This window comes from Aphelocoma coerulescens, chromosome 14 (genome assembly GCF_041296385.1).
Source record: "Aphelocoma coerulescens isolate FSJ_1873_10779 chromosome 14, UR_Acoe_1.0, whole genome shotgun sequence".
NCBI lineage: Eukaryota > Metazoa > Chordata > Aves > Passeriformes > Corvidae > Aphelocoma > Aphelocoma coerulescens.
This window is the reverse complement of record NC_091028.1, coordinates 1,995,249-2,011,065: the sequence shown is the minus strand read 5'-3', so window position 1 is coordinate 2,011,065 and position 15,817 is coordinate 1,995,249. Positions and strand designations below refer to the sequence as shown.

General features: G+C 48.5%; 1 protein-coding gene across 6 annotated transcripts in view; it reads left to right on the top strand.

The window, feature by feature from the left end:
* Positions 1-15,817, top strand: part of SEC14L5 (SEC14 like lipid binding 5) — a 39,976-nt gene continuing 24,159 nt past the window's right edge. Inside the window, exons 1-4 of one of the 6 annotated variants that reach the window (XM_069029598.1) lie at positions 1-52; positions 3,819-3,924; positions 4,545-4,660; positions 5,785-5,860. In XM_069029598.1, coding sequence (XP_068885699.1) covers positions 5,798-5,860 — 63 coding nt within the window. In that variant the 5' untranslated portion in view covers positions 1-52; positions 3,819-3,924; positions 4,545-4,660; positions 5,785-5,797. Of the gene's footprint in view, positions 53-3,646; positions 3,707-3,818; positions 3,925-4,050; positions 4,268-4,499; positions 4,661-5,784; positions 5,861-15,817 lie in introns of those variants that run through there. The other 5 variants (XM_069029599.1, XM_069029596.1, XM_069029597.1 and 2 more) reach the window with 5 other exon arrangements.

The window sequence follows — 15,817 nt, the reverse complement described above, 5'->3', positions numbered from 1 at the left end:
GCGGGAGCCGCCGAGGGCGGGATGGGTCCGGCCGGGCTGCGCCGCGCCCGCGGTGAGAGCGAGCGGGACGGGCGGGAGGGGAGGAGGGAGCTGGGGTATGGGGTCGGGAAGATGGGTGTGGGATACGGGAGGCGGCCGCGGTGGACAGCTCTCTCCGGGGATCCCTCGGGGCCGCCGTGTGAGAGAGGGGCGGGGGGGGGGGGGGGGCGTGAGGGGCGTGAGGATTTTTCCGCCCCGTGTGCCCGGGCCCGTCGTGAGGGGACACAGCAGGGGCGGTGGGTGGGTGTGGAGGCGCCGGCAGCCGCTATCCTTCAGCCACGGGAAGCCGAGAGGGGAATTTCAGTCATAATCCTGTGGGATCAGGGAGGGAGCCGGTGAAGACCCGGGCGGTGGGCTCGGGGTGGCGGGGGATCCCTTCAGGTCAAGGACAAAATACAGCGGTTTTAAAGTTGTCAGGTTTGTGTCGTGCCTGGGGGGAGTGGGACGGACGCCGGCCGAGGGGCGGGTGGGGTTCGCTTCATGTGGGCTGAGCCGTGGAGGGGGCTGCGAGTGGGACCCCAGCATCAGCCCCAGCGGCTCCGGGAGCCGCGCACGCCGAGCTGCCCGGGGGCTCGCGGTTCAACAAATCTACCCTGAAAGCAGCCCTGAAGTATTCGTAAACTTAAAGGGTGACCTCGATCAATGGCTGTTAAATGTATTGATGGATTTAACAGGTTGCCCAGAGAAGCTGGAAATGTACAAGTCCAAGTTGGAGGGGTCTTGGAGCAAGCTGGGATTGTGGAAGGTGTCCCTGCCCACGGCAGGGGGTGGAACTGGATGGGCTTTAAGGTCCCTTCCAAACCATTCTGTAATTCCATGTTTTCAAGTCAGCTTCTAGGTGAACCAAGTATGTTGTCTGGGTCACTTGGCTTAACTCCTCCAAGCAGTAAAATTGGTCTGTAGATGGTGAGAAGGCGCTTGAGTTGATATCTGGTGGGGCTGATGACAGCCAGCCTCTGTTCAAAGAAAATACAGCTGCAAACTTCACTCAAGGCAGACTGAAACAGTTTGCTGGTGCTTTGTTGCACTGTCGAGTGAGCTGCTGCCTGGGTGTACTCTTGATTTACATGTTAAACTGAAGCATGGGGTCCTTGGCACAAGAAGGATATAGACTTGTTGAAGTGGGTCCAGAGAGGCCACGGAGATGCCCCAAGGGCTGGAGCCCCTCTGCTCTGGAGCCAGGCTGGGAGAGCTGGGGGTGCTCACCTGGAGAGAAGAAGGCTCCAGGGATACCTCAGAGCCCCTTCCAGTGCCTGGAGGAGCTCCAGGAGAGCTGGAGAGGGACTGGGGACAAGGACTGTGAGTTTGATGAGGTCCTAGCACAGGGTGCCCAGAGAAGCTGTGGCTGCCCCTGGATCCATGGAAATGTTCAAGGCCAGGCTGGATGGGGCTTGGAGCAGCCTGGGATAAGGGAAGGTGTCCCTGCCCATGGCAGGGGGTGAAAGAAGATAGGCTTTAAGGTCCCTTCCAATGCAAACCATTCCAGGATTCTGTGTCTCTGTTCTTAAATTGTATTTGAGAATTGAACTATTTCCTATACTGTGGATGGATAAATCGCTGTGCTATGACTTCCTGTGGAGTAGGCAGGTGAGGAACGAGGGGCTTTCCTTCAGGAATGCTTATCTCCTGCTGCAGGCTGGCAAATAGCAGGGAGTAAATGTGTTGCTGTGCATAAAAGTTCCATGGTGGTTCTTTGGTGAGAAAATTACCTTATGAGATGGATGTGGAAATATTGTGCCTGGAGCTTGTTGTGATACACACATGGAAGAGAAACAGCTCTGAGGGCAGAGTGCTGGACACTGTTCCGTTTCCTTCTTCCCCTCAGCCAAAAAGACTCTTCCTTACTGTGTGGTCAGGAATGTGTAAATGTTGTTGTTTGGGTGTTTGTGTTGCTTGTCTTTGGTTTTGATCCACACCAGGACTCCAGGTACCTCTGCCAGGTGTAGGAGCAGTGCCCAGGCTCCATCTCAGCACAGTGACCTGCACCCTCTGTGCTGCTTCACCTCCTCCAGAGGTGTTTCTCTGGGGGCAAGATCAAGCCCTGCCTGAGCAGATGTCTGCTTCTAAAAGATGGTAAAGGTTTATTGTGGCACCGTTCCACCTTGAGGCTTCCTTATATCAAGCTTCAAAAGACTTGTTCTTAGGTGAAAAAGCTCTAATAAATATCCTACAGCTTGGTACCATGTTATTAATCTGTGTGTAAAGCATCAATTACAGTATCTCCCTAAGAGAAAGGCACTCCAGGCAGAGGAAATGTTGCACACCTTTCTCTCCACCTTTCTCTAGAAGGGAGGAGGAAAGAATACAGCCCCATGGAGTCCCCCTTTTCTAACTGGAAATGTCAGCTTAGCTGGGTGCCACAGCTGGCTTTCACGTGGTGTAATGGTATTTGAGGAAGTCAAGAATCCTGCTATTTTCAGCAGTTCTGTGTCAAAAACAAACAAAAAAAAACCCTGCTCAGTTCTCTTCAAGATGAAAAGCAGCCACCACAGGTGGGAGAAGTTAATAAAGTCACTTGCTGCCAGTTCCACATCCAGCAGGCAGCTCCAGTGTGGTAGGAGCTGACTGAGTTCTGTGCCTGGATGAGAAGCAGGGGTGGGGGGGTTGATTCAGGGCTTTCTGTGTATTTTATCTATACCCTCAGTTTCTGATTTCCAACCATCTGGCTGTATTCTGTCAAGTAAGCTGCTCCTACAAATAGCAGAATAGAAGTCAAGCATATGGAAAATCCCTCAGGTGCACAGTGGCTGATTCTAGACGAGAAGGAAACACACAGTTAATGTCACTGCCTGTCCCTGTGCTGCGTGCAGCGATGTGTGTTCCTCACGGGAGCCCTCCAGGCCTGGCTCGTGTGTTGGGGGAGCTTTGCACACTGGGGGTGCACCACTGCTTCTTCAGAATCCATTTCTCTGGAATGCTCCCAGAGTTACAGCAAGTGCCATCAGGGGTCCATATCCCTCCTCTTCCCACCTCCTTCCCTGGAACACCCAGCAGGTGGATCTTGAGCTTGTAATGAACTCTCTCTACTTGGTTCTCAGAGGAGTTGCTGTGTGGGCTGGAGCAAAAGGGGTGCCCAGGGAGCTGAAGCTCTCAGGGCTCTGTGCTGTTGGCACAGTGTGTCACAGGATGCTTTGAGAAATGTGGTGGCTGCTGCTGTTTTCTGTGTTCAGGTGTGTAAGAACTGAAATACTTTTAGTATCTGCTTGGGATGGTTAGGGTTGTTATTCCTGGGATGGTTGTTAGTAGCCAGATTTATTGCTTCAATGCATTGGCAACTCCAACCTCTGAGCTTTTATCAACTACTCTGAGCTTGGCCAGCTGGAATTGAGCCTCTTTCCTGGTGTTTCCCCATGGTACTCCAGGTGTGCTCTGCCTGTGGATTTGGGTTTCTAAGTGGTCATGCTCTTCACCTGAGTTGTCTTTCCTCATAAGTTTTCTTAGCCAGATGCAAATAGGAAGTCGAGCAGGGAGCCTGGGCCACTCTGGAGCTGAATGGATGTTTGAGGAGCAGAGATACTCTCTGGTTGGGTGGTTTCTTTCTGGTGGTTGAATATACCTGTTTATAATTTGAGTGGAACACGAGATGGCTTTAAAAACACATCTGTCCGTGGTGCTAAAGCCCTGGGAAGATGCACGTCTTGAGCTAACATGGCCCAGGTGCTCCATGGTAACACCTGAGACTCTTTGTCTTTATCAGTGCTAATCATCATGTGCCGCTGGGTGTGCCAAGCAGCCACCTTTCACTGCCTTTTCTGATGGTTTTTCCTTTTTTTTCACAGGAATTATAGCAGGAGTCCCTGTTGCTTTGAGAAGCACAATGACCATCTCACAGCTCTGTTTGGAGGAGAGGGTGTAGAAGGTCTGCTACCACTGCACTCTCCTGAGGTATGAAAGGTTTCTAGGGCAGGTGTGAATTATCAGCTGTCATTTTTCCACAGCTTCCTGGGGGTGTAATAGTCACTGGCTCTTTTTTCCAGCCTTCCCTCAGCTGGAGGAGCACAGAGGCAATAAGCCTGTGGCAGTCGGGTCCAGCAGCTGCCAGTGAGCAGTGTGCCTGTCCAAGCAGCAGAGTTCAGGCTGCTGAGCTACAGCTTGTGCCATCCCACTGTTCTGTGGCTGATGACTTAATTTCTGGGCTGTGGGTGATTCTAGACTGGTCTGTCCCGAGCCTTCCTGCTGTGGAAGTTTGTGACCTCCTGCAGAGGTGCAGGAATTCCTGGTGTAGGAGGTGAGGTCAGAATAAGCAAGATCCCAGCTAAATGTGCTTGACAAGGCTTCTCCCGCTCTATTTGTGCTCACGGGGAGGGTCCCCGCCCAGCCTAATCATGTTACAGGTCATGTTCCAAGGTGCCCTGTGCCTCTTGGCTCGGGTATCTGATACCTGATAGCAGCCCGGGCTTCCTGGGGTGTGCTTGTCCTGCTCCTTTCACTGCACTCTGGGTTGGATGCTCTGCTGGTAGGTTCTCTCTGCATTGACTGGCTTGGCGTGGACTGGCTTTTAGCAGCAGTGAGACTGAGAGATCCAGCGAGTCCTGACCTTTGCTCCTCGGGTAATGTGATCCTCTGCAGAGGAACTGTCTGATCGCTGGACCCTATTTCTCCAAAAATCCCCCATTCTCAGGTACTCAAACTTTTAAAGTCATTTTCCCTTCGCCCTTGCTTAGCTTTTACAATGTGATGGCATTTTGCAGCAATTTTTGAGGGAGAATCTACTGCCTATTCATGTTTCACCTCTGGTTTTGGGCTGAAAATGTCAGGGATAAGTTGTCTGAGTGCTCTGACTGTTGAGTTCAGCGCTACACTGCGTCATGTTGCCGAGGGCTGTGTCTGCTCAGCAGTGGAATTTGAGTGGGGTGGAATGAGCACAGTGCCTCCAACCAGCCATCCAGCCTTTTGTGTTCCTGATGTTCATGGATGGTATTAGTAGGAGCAGTACAAAGGAATTCCTAAAGGAATTGCAGAAAGCAACCTAATAACGCTTTTTAAAATGATTTGTGTACTTCCCTTGAGATGCTGGTTACTGATGCATGTTTGAGGGTTAAAACCCGGGCAGGAGAGTCTGAGGGAGGAATCCTGATGAGAACAGTGAGAGGTGGCTGGGAGCAGGGAAATGCCGAGGATGGGATTGTTCCTGTTGCCTGTAGTTCTTGCCTCAGTTCAGCTGGAACAGTGGGCATCCTAGCAGTGGGATGTGATTGCCAGCTTAGCATCAGGCATGTTCTTTCAGCATGTTGGTTCCTTTTCCTTCCTTTCAGTGAGCTAAAACAACTGAATCCTACTTTGTGCACAAAAGCATTTAAAACACCGAGATATGGGAAGCTGTGGAAGCTTTCAATGAGAAAAATCTTGCCTAATGATTACAGATATAATGTAAGGAAGGGGCATAGGGGGAAGAATTGCCATGGAGCTCTGTAAGGCTCCTAAGGCAGGCTCCTTCTCCAGAGTACATTTCATTCTGGCTTTACATCTCTGTACTGTGCTTTAATTAGCATGAGTTTTGTTGGAGCTGCAGGTTGAATTTACTGCAGTAGTGTTGGGAAGCAGCACAGGATGCTGGACACAGCACTGGACTGGGACTGCAGAGACTTGCCTCTGTCTCTGCCACTTACTGGGCAAGATATTCTACCTAATAAATCTCCTTCTCTCTATTTGTAAGAAAGCTTCTAGTAAGGTCTGTAAAAATTGCCTGGAATTGCGCTGCTTGGCATGGGGGATCTAAAATGTTCCAATTTCTCTCTATTACAGGTGTGTGGCAAAAATGGTGCAGAAATACCAGTCCCCAGTTCGAGTCTACAAATACCCTTTTGAACTCGTCATGGCAGTGAGTAACACTCAGCACTTTTCCTGCTCCAGCTGCTGAGGGCCAGTGGGAGGTGGGGGACTGGGGGTTTGGCTGGATGTCTGTGACAGCCCTACTGCAGGAGCAGAGCCTCAGCTCTCCTCCTTAAATTTTCCAAGAAAAATAAGGATCAGTATCCCAGCATTAAGAATGGCAGTTTAGTTGTTAGAAGGGGAAAAAAAACCAAGAAAATCCAACTTTCTGTATTTATTCTTTGATGAGGAAGGAATAAAAAAAATTGACATTGTTAGGCAGGGTCAGACACCTTCTTTGCCACATCACCAAATGCCACTCAGTTCAAAATCTGTCCAGATGTCATTCTAATCAGCACTGTAGTATGGATATATCTACAACTGGATTCTGAATAATACTGAGCTTTTTGATTTGGTTAAAAGCTGGAAATCTTTGAGAAAAATCTCCTGTATTGTTCTTCCCTGTCCACTCTGTGATTGAACTGTCAGGAGATCTCTCTCCGAATCTTGTGATCTCCACAGGGGGCTTGAGGGCTGTCATTGAGCTTCATTCACTGGTGATGCAGAAAGCTGCTGTTGACCGTGGGAGCTGCTTTAGGCCGAGTTTCTTTGTGATATTGTGCACTTTGTCACCATTAGGTGTGAGTCCAATACCCTTCCCAAAGGTTTGCTGTTGCATTTCAAGGGCAGCCCTGAGCATTTGGGCATTGTTAGAGGAGCTTGTTTATGAAGTCTTGCAAGGTTTGTTTTGTAATCTACTGGGCATTTCAGTCAGCTGTAGGGATCCCCAGGCTTGGTATTTGCCACTTTTATCCTGCTGCTTCCTCCGTTGCCTGTTCCCAGTTTCTTTAGTTTGTGGGAGCCCAGGAGAGAAGATGGAAAGCTGCAGCTGTTGCAGGCAGCTGACATGAGACCCATGAATGGAAGGAACTCTACTGACTTCCTCTTGACAATGTGGCCTCTTCAAGATTCCTGAGAAATACATGCCTTAAGATTTGTTTTATCCAAAACAGTCTCCAGTCTTTTATTCTGTTAAAACTGGAGGAATCAGTTTGTGAATAAGGAACCCCAAAGGTAGCAGCAGCTTAGAGTGGTTGCTGTTCACTTTGCTCTCTGATCATCCAGATGAACACTGCTTTTGCTGACAGTTGAGCTCCCTCCCAAATCCACCCCTTTTTCTCCCAGTCTTACCCAGATTTGCCATGTTTGTTCACAGCTAAACCAGTAACGTGCCACGGAATTGTCCTGACCAGTCTGGGGCTGATGTCTGTGGCAGTGAAGCTTTCCTGGCTGTGCTCTTTGCTCTCTCAGTGCATCCTGTGTGAGAATAAGACACCAGTACCTGTGATGAAGATCCCGGGAGCCTTTGCTCCATGCACACCTCTCCACATTCCTGTTGTCTCTATTAGCAGGATAAAGCTGCCACCAGATGCTCCTCAGTCGATTGGCTGCTAATACAGGAGGGTGGCCTTGAGACAAATCCTTTGTAAGCTTGTTAGCACATGCCTAAAGGCCAGGGGCTGGTGAGCTTAATTTTGAAGTGGTTTCGTTTTATTTGCTTTCAGTTTTTCAGCATAACAGAACTTCAAATTCCCTGGGAATTGAGGGCTGGGGTTGTAAATGTCATCTTTTAGTTGTTCAGCAAATCTTAGCAAAGTTGTTAGTCCTCTTTCTTATGAACAAGTTCCTTTTCCATGGTCACGCAGCAGACTGTGCTGCATATTAGGGAGCTGAATGCAGACCCCTTACCCTCCCCCTTGATGTCCTGTGAAAATCCTGTGTTCCCAGCAGGATCTGCCATTCCAAAGCAGCATTTCAATCTTGTGGTGGTCCATGCAGGTTGAGCTGGATGCAGACTTGGTTACCACTGTTGCTGTGTTCAGATGGAGGCTCCCATTTGTGTGGAGGCAGCGAGGATCTCATGGATCTCACAGAGCTGTCAGGTACCAGCTGTCAGTTGCTGGAAGTTTTGCAGGGAAGAGTGGGTGTGCAGTGAAGCTGTTTTGCTCCTCAGCACGTGGCATTGCTGTTAATCTCCTTCACCATAAATCTGACAGCAGCTTCCTCAGCACTGATACTCAGCTGCTTTCATCTTTTCCCCTCTAATGCTGTGTGGGAACCTTTGGAGTGCTGAGGTCTCAGGCTATGGTAGGAAAGCAGAGGTCGCAGGGGTGACCCCAAGACACCTCCATGTTTTACAGATCCCTGGGCACCCTTCAGCTTGATACACTTGTGTTTAATTCCTCATTAGAGAGGGTCATCCCTCACAACACAGCCTGAACAGAGCACAGGAAGTAAGTTGGGAAAAGCATTTTTCCCTCAGAACCTCCAGCGTTTGGACCCTACTGTAGAAAGCAGTGGGTGTGCTTTGCTCACATAGGAGAGTCTGAGAAATAGGGCTGTCACAGCCAAATTTGGCAAGCAATTCCTTGCTTCCTGACCTGTCTCACACACATGGTGTTTCCCACCCTCAGGAGCAGGAGTTGTCCTCCTTGGACTTGTGCAGAGCCCATGTGTGTGCCTGGGACTGCGCTCCAGGGATGAGCCAGGGCTTTTCCTGGTGGTACCTTTGTTACTGTGTGTCAGGGTAATTGTCTCTGGATTTACACTCTGCCGTTTGCTAATGCTCCTGCAGCTGGGGTTGGAGCATTTGCAGGCAGGAGATTTGACGTGTGTTCCAAGTCCTTGGAAGAACATTCCCCTCCTTGCTCTCTTCGCCAGTCCTCTGCATCTGAGGAAGTAAAAAAGAATCAGCTTAACAAGTCTTTTCTTGCCATTTGGGAGTTCTGAATTTCTTCTTTTTTCTTGTCCTTCCTTCTAAAAAAGATTTAAGGAAAGGGTGGTTTTTCCACACCTGCCCAAGGTCACTGTAGTCATTTCCACCTGCTTTGTTCCTAACTTGGATTCACATTAATGGATCAAAAGTATTTCAAACACATATTCAGTGCCTGACACTTTTATCCCTTATACTTGAAAAGAACCTTGACTTCTGTAACGCTTTATCTTGTCATGTTTTTCCTTTCTGTTTTATCTTTTTTGTGTGTGTCCTCTTTTAAATGGAGCTGTTCCTCCAGTGGATTGTCCATGCCTCTCTGGGCCTCATCTTGTCTTCCCTTCAATTAGATCAGCAGATCTGACATTGCATGTCTTCTAATTTTATCTTACAGCCAAGAAAATTCCCGAGTATAAACTTGCTTTTCATTTTCTTTCTGTTGTAGTTGGAGTTGGAAAGCTAAAAGGGATTTTTAAAAAATGTTATAATGAATGAAAAATCCAGAAGGAGAGGTACCTCTGCCACATATGAATGATGTAAATATTTGTGAGCCTTCTCTGATGTATTGGGGTACGAGAATTTGGTTAGGGTGAGCGAGTCCAACATGCAGGAAACAGAGCTGAGAGAGATTGCATGTTTAATGTTATTTGCAATGAATTATTAGGTTAGATGAGATAGCTGTAGCTGGAGGGTTTCAGCTTTGAACGTGGTAGGGAGTTGAGTCCCTGTTATTTTCAGTAGTGCCTCAGCCCTTCACGGTCACCGTTGACACCGGCCATTTTCACACACTTTAGAGGATTTATTGGATTAGGTCTCTAAAGCTACAGGTTGGGAATAACCCCCCAGAGACCTTACAGGGTCTTCTGTATGTGATGGGTAATTTCAGTTGCTGCATTAGTGGTGCAAATGAGAAATCCCTGACAACACTTGTCAATGGTTTGCTCCTCTTGCCACAGTGCACTTCATGTTCAGCTCTCCCTGCTAAGAGCGGTTTATGGTTTCTGCTGCAAGAGAGGGATCTTTCTGCACTGCTATATAAAAATAAGTTGTGATTTTGGAAAAAAAGCACAAAGATCAGGTGTTGGGAGGTTTGCAGAAGCATCAGCTCCCATTGCCTGTGCAGTTGTATTTTGTGCTTGAGACAAAACTGCCGTGGAGCCCCACATGTGCCTGATATGAGTCAGTGCTGCTTTCTGCTTGACCTCATTTCTTGGTGCTGCCCACGGCATGTGCTGACACATATCTAAGCAGCTGGGAGCCCGAGCTCTTGGACACACACACATGAAGAGCCTTGGTGTGTGTTTCTGTGCTGGCCGAGTGCTGCTCATCAGGCCAGGGAAATTCTGCTCCTGCAGCGAGAATTTGGGTGGGGGTGGCTCCTCTGGTGGTGCCTGTTTGGTGTGGGAGTGTTTCTCATCTCCAGCTTCACTCAGAGTCTCTGATAGACCTGTGGCAGCTCCTGAGTTCCCTGCCTGGGTCTGCAAGTGAAAGCTGCATCATCTGAGCTCCTGGCCTGCACTTCCAAGCAGCTCCCTCACTTCTGGTTTTAGTGGCAATTCAGTGTTGAATCACAGAATGGTTTGGGTTGGAAGGGACCTTACAGCCCATCCCATCCCACCCCTGCCATGGCAGGGACACCTTCCACTCTCCCAGGCTGCTCCAAGCCCCGTCCAGCCTGGCCTTGGACACTGCCAGGGATCCAGGGGCAGCCACAGCTGCTCTGGGCACCCTGTGCCAGGGCCTGCCCACCCTCCCAGGGAACAATTTTTCCCCAATATCCCATCTAACTGTGCCCTGTGGCAGGGTGAAATCATTCCTGTTTGTCCTATCCCTCCATGCCCAAATCCAAAGTCTGTCTCCAGATTTCTTGTAGGCCTCCAAGGTTCTTTATCTTACCTGTGAAATAAAAAACTGCAGATACACTAAATGTAAAGTAGGAAATTAACAGTGGATGGTTCTGTTTCGGCTCAGTACAGTTTGAGTGTCAGAGGTTCTAATGAGCTGAGTGACAAATTTAATTCTGGCTGCAAATGCTGCAAGTTTATTTAAAGTCATAACTTACTTCTCATGGAGCAAGCAGCAGAAATATTCCTTCTCCATCATCTTTACTCTCTCATCCTGTACACAGGGTCATACCCATGAAAAGCAAACATCTGTGGTCCCGATGTGAGATGTCTTTTTCTTGTGCCTGACCCTCAGGAGCAGTCCTGATGATTGTCACTGGATTTGGCAGTGGTCCTCACTGCTGCCCCTCAGTCATCAGCCTTCTCTGCACTGTTTGCACACTGGCAAAGCTTTTGCTCCTTTCCAGCAGTTGAGGATCTGGCCCAGGGTTACATGCAAGAGTCAACCATCCAGGACAACCTAAATCAAAATGCATCACTCATTTCACAGCCATCCCAACATTCTTTTGTGTCACCAGTGTTAGGAGGTTTGTAGATACAGGCTAATTGAGAACAGCTCATTGCTGTTTTGGCTGTCAGGCTTAGCTGCAGGAGAAGAAACTGAATGCTGGAGGTCAGGTCCTGACAGCCAGAACTGCTTTTCATACTCTTTTTCAAACTTAACTTTTCTTTCCAGCATCAACATGCATTGTGTTCAAGATTTTAGATTTTAAGTAGCTTTATTTAATGACTTCTTCCTGTTGCCTTTAGGAGATTGAGTGTATAAAGAGACTGCTTAAATCCTGGTATGCTGGATGTGCTCTCCTCCCTAATGCTGTGGTGTCTTAAAGGGTTTGATATTTCACTGGCTGATGCAGTGGTGCTCTTGCAACAGAACCTCTGAGCCTCCTTTTGCTACTTAACACCCAAACAGCTTGGGGTGTGCCTGTAACAGATCAATGGTGTGAGAGCTGTACCATGCACGAGCAGGCTGATGTCTAGCAAGGATCACGTCAGCTCTGTGGGTTTGTTCAGAGTGACAGTTCAATGTGTGTTCACAGCCCAGCAAGGTCTCCAAGGCTGCTGCTGTCTTGCTTCCTGAGTGCTGCAGGTTGTTTGTCAGGTCACTTGTAGTGCCATGGCACTGATGCACCACAGAGGACACTTGGGGGGGGGTTCCTGCATGCTGAGTTGTAATTACAGGCTGGAATAGCCCCATCTGGAGCTCCAAGGTGTTGTCACTATTCTGGTATCGTCACAGCCTGGATTTAGATAAAGAAAAGTAGAATCTTAACTAAAATATTTGATGCTGGCTCATAGCCTCTGCTTTCAAGTGTGAGCTCTGGGGCCAGGAGAGCATTTGGTGCAGGGAAGCAGAGCAGTTCCTGGCAGCTGGAATCCTCAGAAGCTGAAGCGAAGGCACAGTGAAGTAGCCCGAGAGGTTGGAATGGAGCTCTCAGTGCAGCAGCTGCAGGAGTGCCAGGGGAGAGGATCCTGCTGCCCTCTGTGTCCCTGGGTAGCTGCAGGTGACACAGGGAAGAGCTCTGCAATGTGTCCAGTGCTTGGAAGCTCCTTTGGAGCTGCTGGGATGCAGGTAATGGCACAGCTTTTAGGTATTGCCTGAAATGGTATTGCTGGGTGGCAGGACCCTGGAGATGGAGAGAGAATCAATGTGCAGGGGGGGAAATGCTTCAAAACAGGTGGTTTTTGGTCATCAGTCCATGCCACACATGACATGAAATACCTTGATAATAACCTAAGCAATAGTTAAGAAATCCCTGCAAAACAGCATCTTCTTTGTCTGTTATTGATTGTTACAGATTCTAGATATCTGTTATAGATTTGTTATTGATATATAGATTGTTGGGGATATTGAACTTGCCTCTTGACAAGTCCTCCTTGGATGTGGATGGTCTGCCTGCAGCCATGGGCTGTGCCAGGTATTTTAAAGAAGGCAGCTTCCCTTATCCCTGCTTTTTGCCATGCTTAGAAGGTGAGTTTGCTGTGCCTGCCAGAAGCTACTGAGTTAACATTTTATGCACTTAAGAGATAATCTAGTGTTGACTCAAGACATGATGCTTCAGTGTGACTTGAAGGCTTGAAACCCTGCTGTCAAGATACACTAAAAATACCCCCTCATCTTCCTGCTGAGCAGCATTTGGCACCAGGAGCCTGGGAGTGATGCTCTGTGTGTCAGCTGGGCTGGCTGTGCCCTGGGGTGCTCTGCCCTGGGCCCTGCCACCTCCTCCCTTGGCATTAAGCATGTTGAGAGTGAGCAATAGCTGGGAAAGAGCTGACATTTCTCCTGGGGTTGTGGTGTGGGATGCTTCCCCTCAAGCAAGTAGAAGGTGAGTGCTGTTTGTCACAGCTGCTGGATGATGGAAGAGCTGCTTTCTGGAAGGAGCTGATGGAAGAACTGCTTATTCATTGGGAGTTCTGGAGAACTGCTGGCAACATCTGCACATCATGCTCAGTGTGTTTTGTGGGGGTGACAAAGGTCTCTGAGGGCTTTGCTTTGCCACTGCTCAGACTCCGTTTGCTGGGCAGGACGGTGCTGGCACCATGTGTGGACTGGAGAAGATTTACACTAATTCCAAGAGTCTCTACAGGTTTAATCACCTTCTCCAGCTGCAGCATGGAGGTTATTTCCTTGAAGGATGGGTTGTGTCTCAAGCTAAATCTGGTGGGTGCTGGCTGGTGCAGGGATGGCTGAGCTCTGAAGGCAGCCCCAGTTCAGAGGCACAGCACAAGGAGACACATCCAGCTCTGTTGTATCACCTTTATCTCGTGTTCCAGTAGTGACTAAAAGACCCTTCTCTACTGAATGTGTAGGTGCAGAAGACACATTATAAACTCTTCAGCAGGGACTAAAAGAGGTGGTAAAATTTAGAATCATAATTAATTCTTACATCTCAACCAGTATGGGCTTGTTTTAACTGCTAAGCACAGTGACCTGCCCAAGTCTGATCCTGAATCATGGCCAATTTGTATAAATTCTCACTTCTGGCAATGACAGAGTGTCCTTCCAAGTAGCCATTAGTTTGTGAGCCAGCCTGTTTGATTTTGGGGTGAATCATCAAGCAGTAAATGTGTGATGTGACATTTGACTGCTGTGTTTTGCTCTTTCAAGCGTTAGTCACACGAGATCTTTGCTTCCTTGCCTTCCCATTTTGGTTTCTCTCTCTCCACGCTGGGCTGTGGCACGCAGTGGTCCCTGGATAAGGTGTCACCTCGATAGTTTTTGGTAAAGGCCAAAGCTTTGTGCTGTTTGTGACCTCAACTGCTCCACACAGAGTTCCTTCTCCCAGCAGAGGAGAAGGCTGCAGCAGGGTAGCTTGAATGGGATATTGTTCCTTCTCAGACAGGAGGTCAGGCATGTTGGTGGCTTCCTGGGATGCCTTTGTGCAGCTGCAGTGCAAGGGCCTGGGTTTAGGAGGTTTGCTGTGGCCCTCAGTTGTGCCTGTATTGCAATAGATGCTGCTGCTCCCTGAATTGTTTCTTTCACCAAAATCTGAAGGAATGAGGCAAATTATTGGCTGTAGTCCAGGCAGCAATAACACTGGGTCAATGTTTGTAGCCGGGGTACTGTTGTCCCATGCACTTCTCGTTGGCAGATCTTTTTCCTCTTGCCAAGTGTTTCTTTTTTTCCCTTGGGCCCCAAAGACTTTTACTGTGCATACTCTGCACCTCCTTGAAATGAAGTTCCCTTTTCCCTGAATCAGTGCCTTTCTGTACCCTAAATATGCATTTGGTCCCTCCCACATTGTTCCTTGTATATTTTATCTTGCTTTGTGGTTAGTGGGAAGCTGGTATCTGATCTGTTCAAAGCACGTGGATTATTGTGTCTGGTGTGTGCAGACTCTGCGGTTCCCTTCAGCACTGAGACCAAGCAGTGGGAGGGACTGCAGGATGAAATTACTTTTTCCTAGAAGGCCTGAATCTGCAGAGGAATATTTATGTATCATTAGAACGGCTCAAAAGCTGCTCCAAATGCTTCCACTTCTTACATAAAAGTGATGAGGTGTCTTTATCTTGCTTCTCATCATCTCTTTTCAAAGGGATGATGATCTGGGCATCTTCAGCTCAAAACCTGGTATTTTATCTCCTCCTCACTTCCTTTCCTCTGAACACAGAAGTTCCTTTTTCCTGCAACCTGCACATGGCTGTAACATGACCTTGAGGAATCTCATTAATTAATACAGATTTAAACATTGTCTGATCATGAAAATTTGAAGCGTTTTAGCACAAGGATGAAGTCTTACCCTTGTCACTTATTCAGGTAATATTGGCTGTAAATTCTGTCTACATCAGGTGCATCACAATTAAGTTTCTTTGTGCTCTACACGATGTTGTTCCCCCCCCAGCTTTTGCACTCTTGAAGGTCCCATCTAACAGAAGCTGCCTCTGGAAGCACATGGAAGCCACTCAGGACCCAGCAGGCTGGAGGGAGCTGCCTGGAGGTGTGCAGGGGGTCTGGCTGCTGAGGTGTTGTGTTTCCTGCAGTAATTCAGTGGTTACACATCCCTGTTGTTGTGCATTCCTGAGGCCTCTGTGGTGTAATTGATTTCAAGGTCACTTCCTAGAAAACCCTGCCAAGGAGAAACAGGAGGAGCTGTTACAAAGATCCTGCCTGCTGGCCATGTCCTGTGGGTCCTGTAGGAACCAGCAGTGACACAGCTCTTCAAGTGGAGGGGCAGGAACACTCTGGCACTGTCAGGATCTCTGACACCCTGGAACTGGGAATGTGCAGGACTTGCAGAGGGCCCCTGCTCTGCAGGGGAAGGGGCTGAGTGGGTGGAGTAGGGGGAGTGTAGAGGAGGGTAATTTCCTCTTTTCTCTGTGGCTGTGAGGCTTTAGAATGTCACTTTTGGGGTTTAACACTTGTGGTTTTGTATAATTTGTTCTTGTTTGGCATCTGGCTGACCTTTGGAGTAATCTCTTCTCGCAGATGTGGTGTTTGTGTTGGTTATTGTGTACTTAGCCAACAGTTTAGAACACTTTCAAGCATGGCTTCTTGTACTGTTCTCAAACTCTCTTCTCACAAGCTGATTTTCACTTACCAGTGTTGGTCCCATAATCCATTTGGGATGGATATTTCCCAGATCAGGTAAAACCACTTGGACACGTTTCCCAGGAGATCATGGGGCAAAACCTTGGTCAGAGCACTCTGCTGATTTCACAGTCAGCCACATCACTGTTAATGATTGCTCCTTGTAATTAGTCATTTGTCAGCTTCAGTGACACTAAGGGGTCTTTGCCGGGATGCAGAGGTCACTGTAACCAGTTGGAAATACCCTTATCCTAGTTTGGG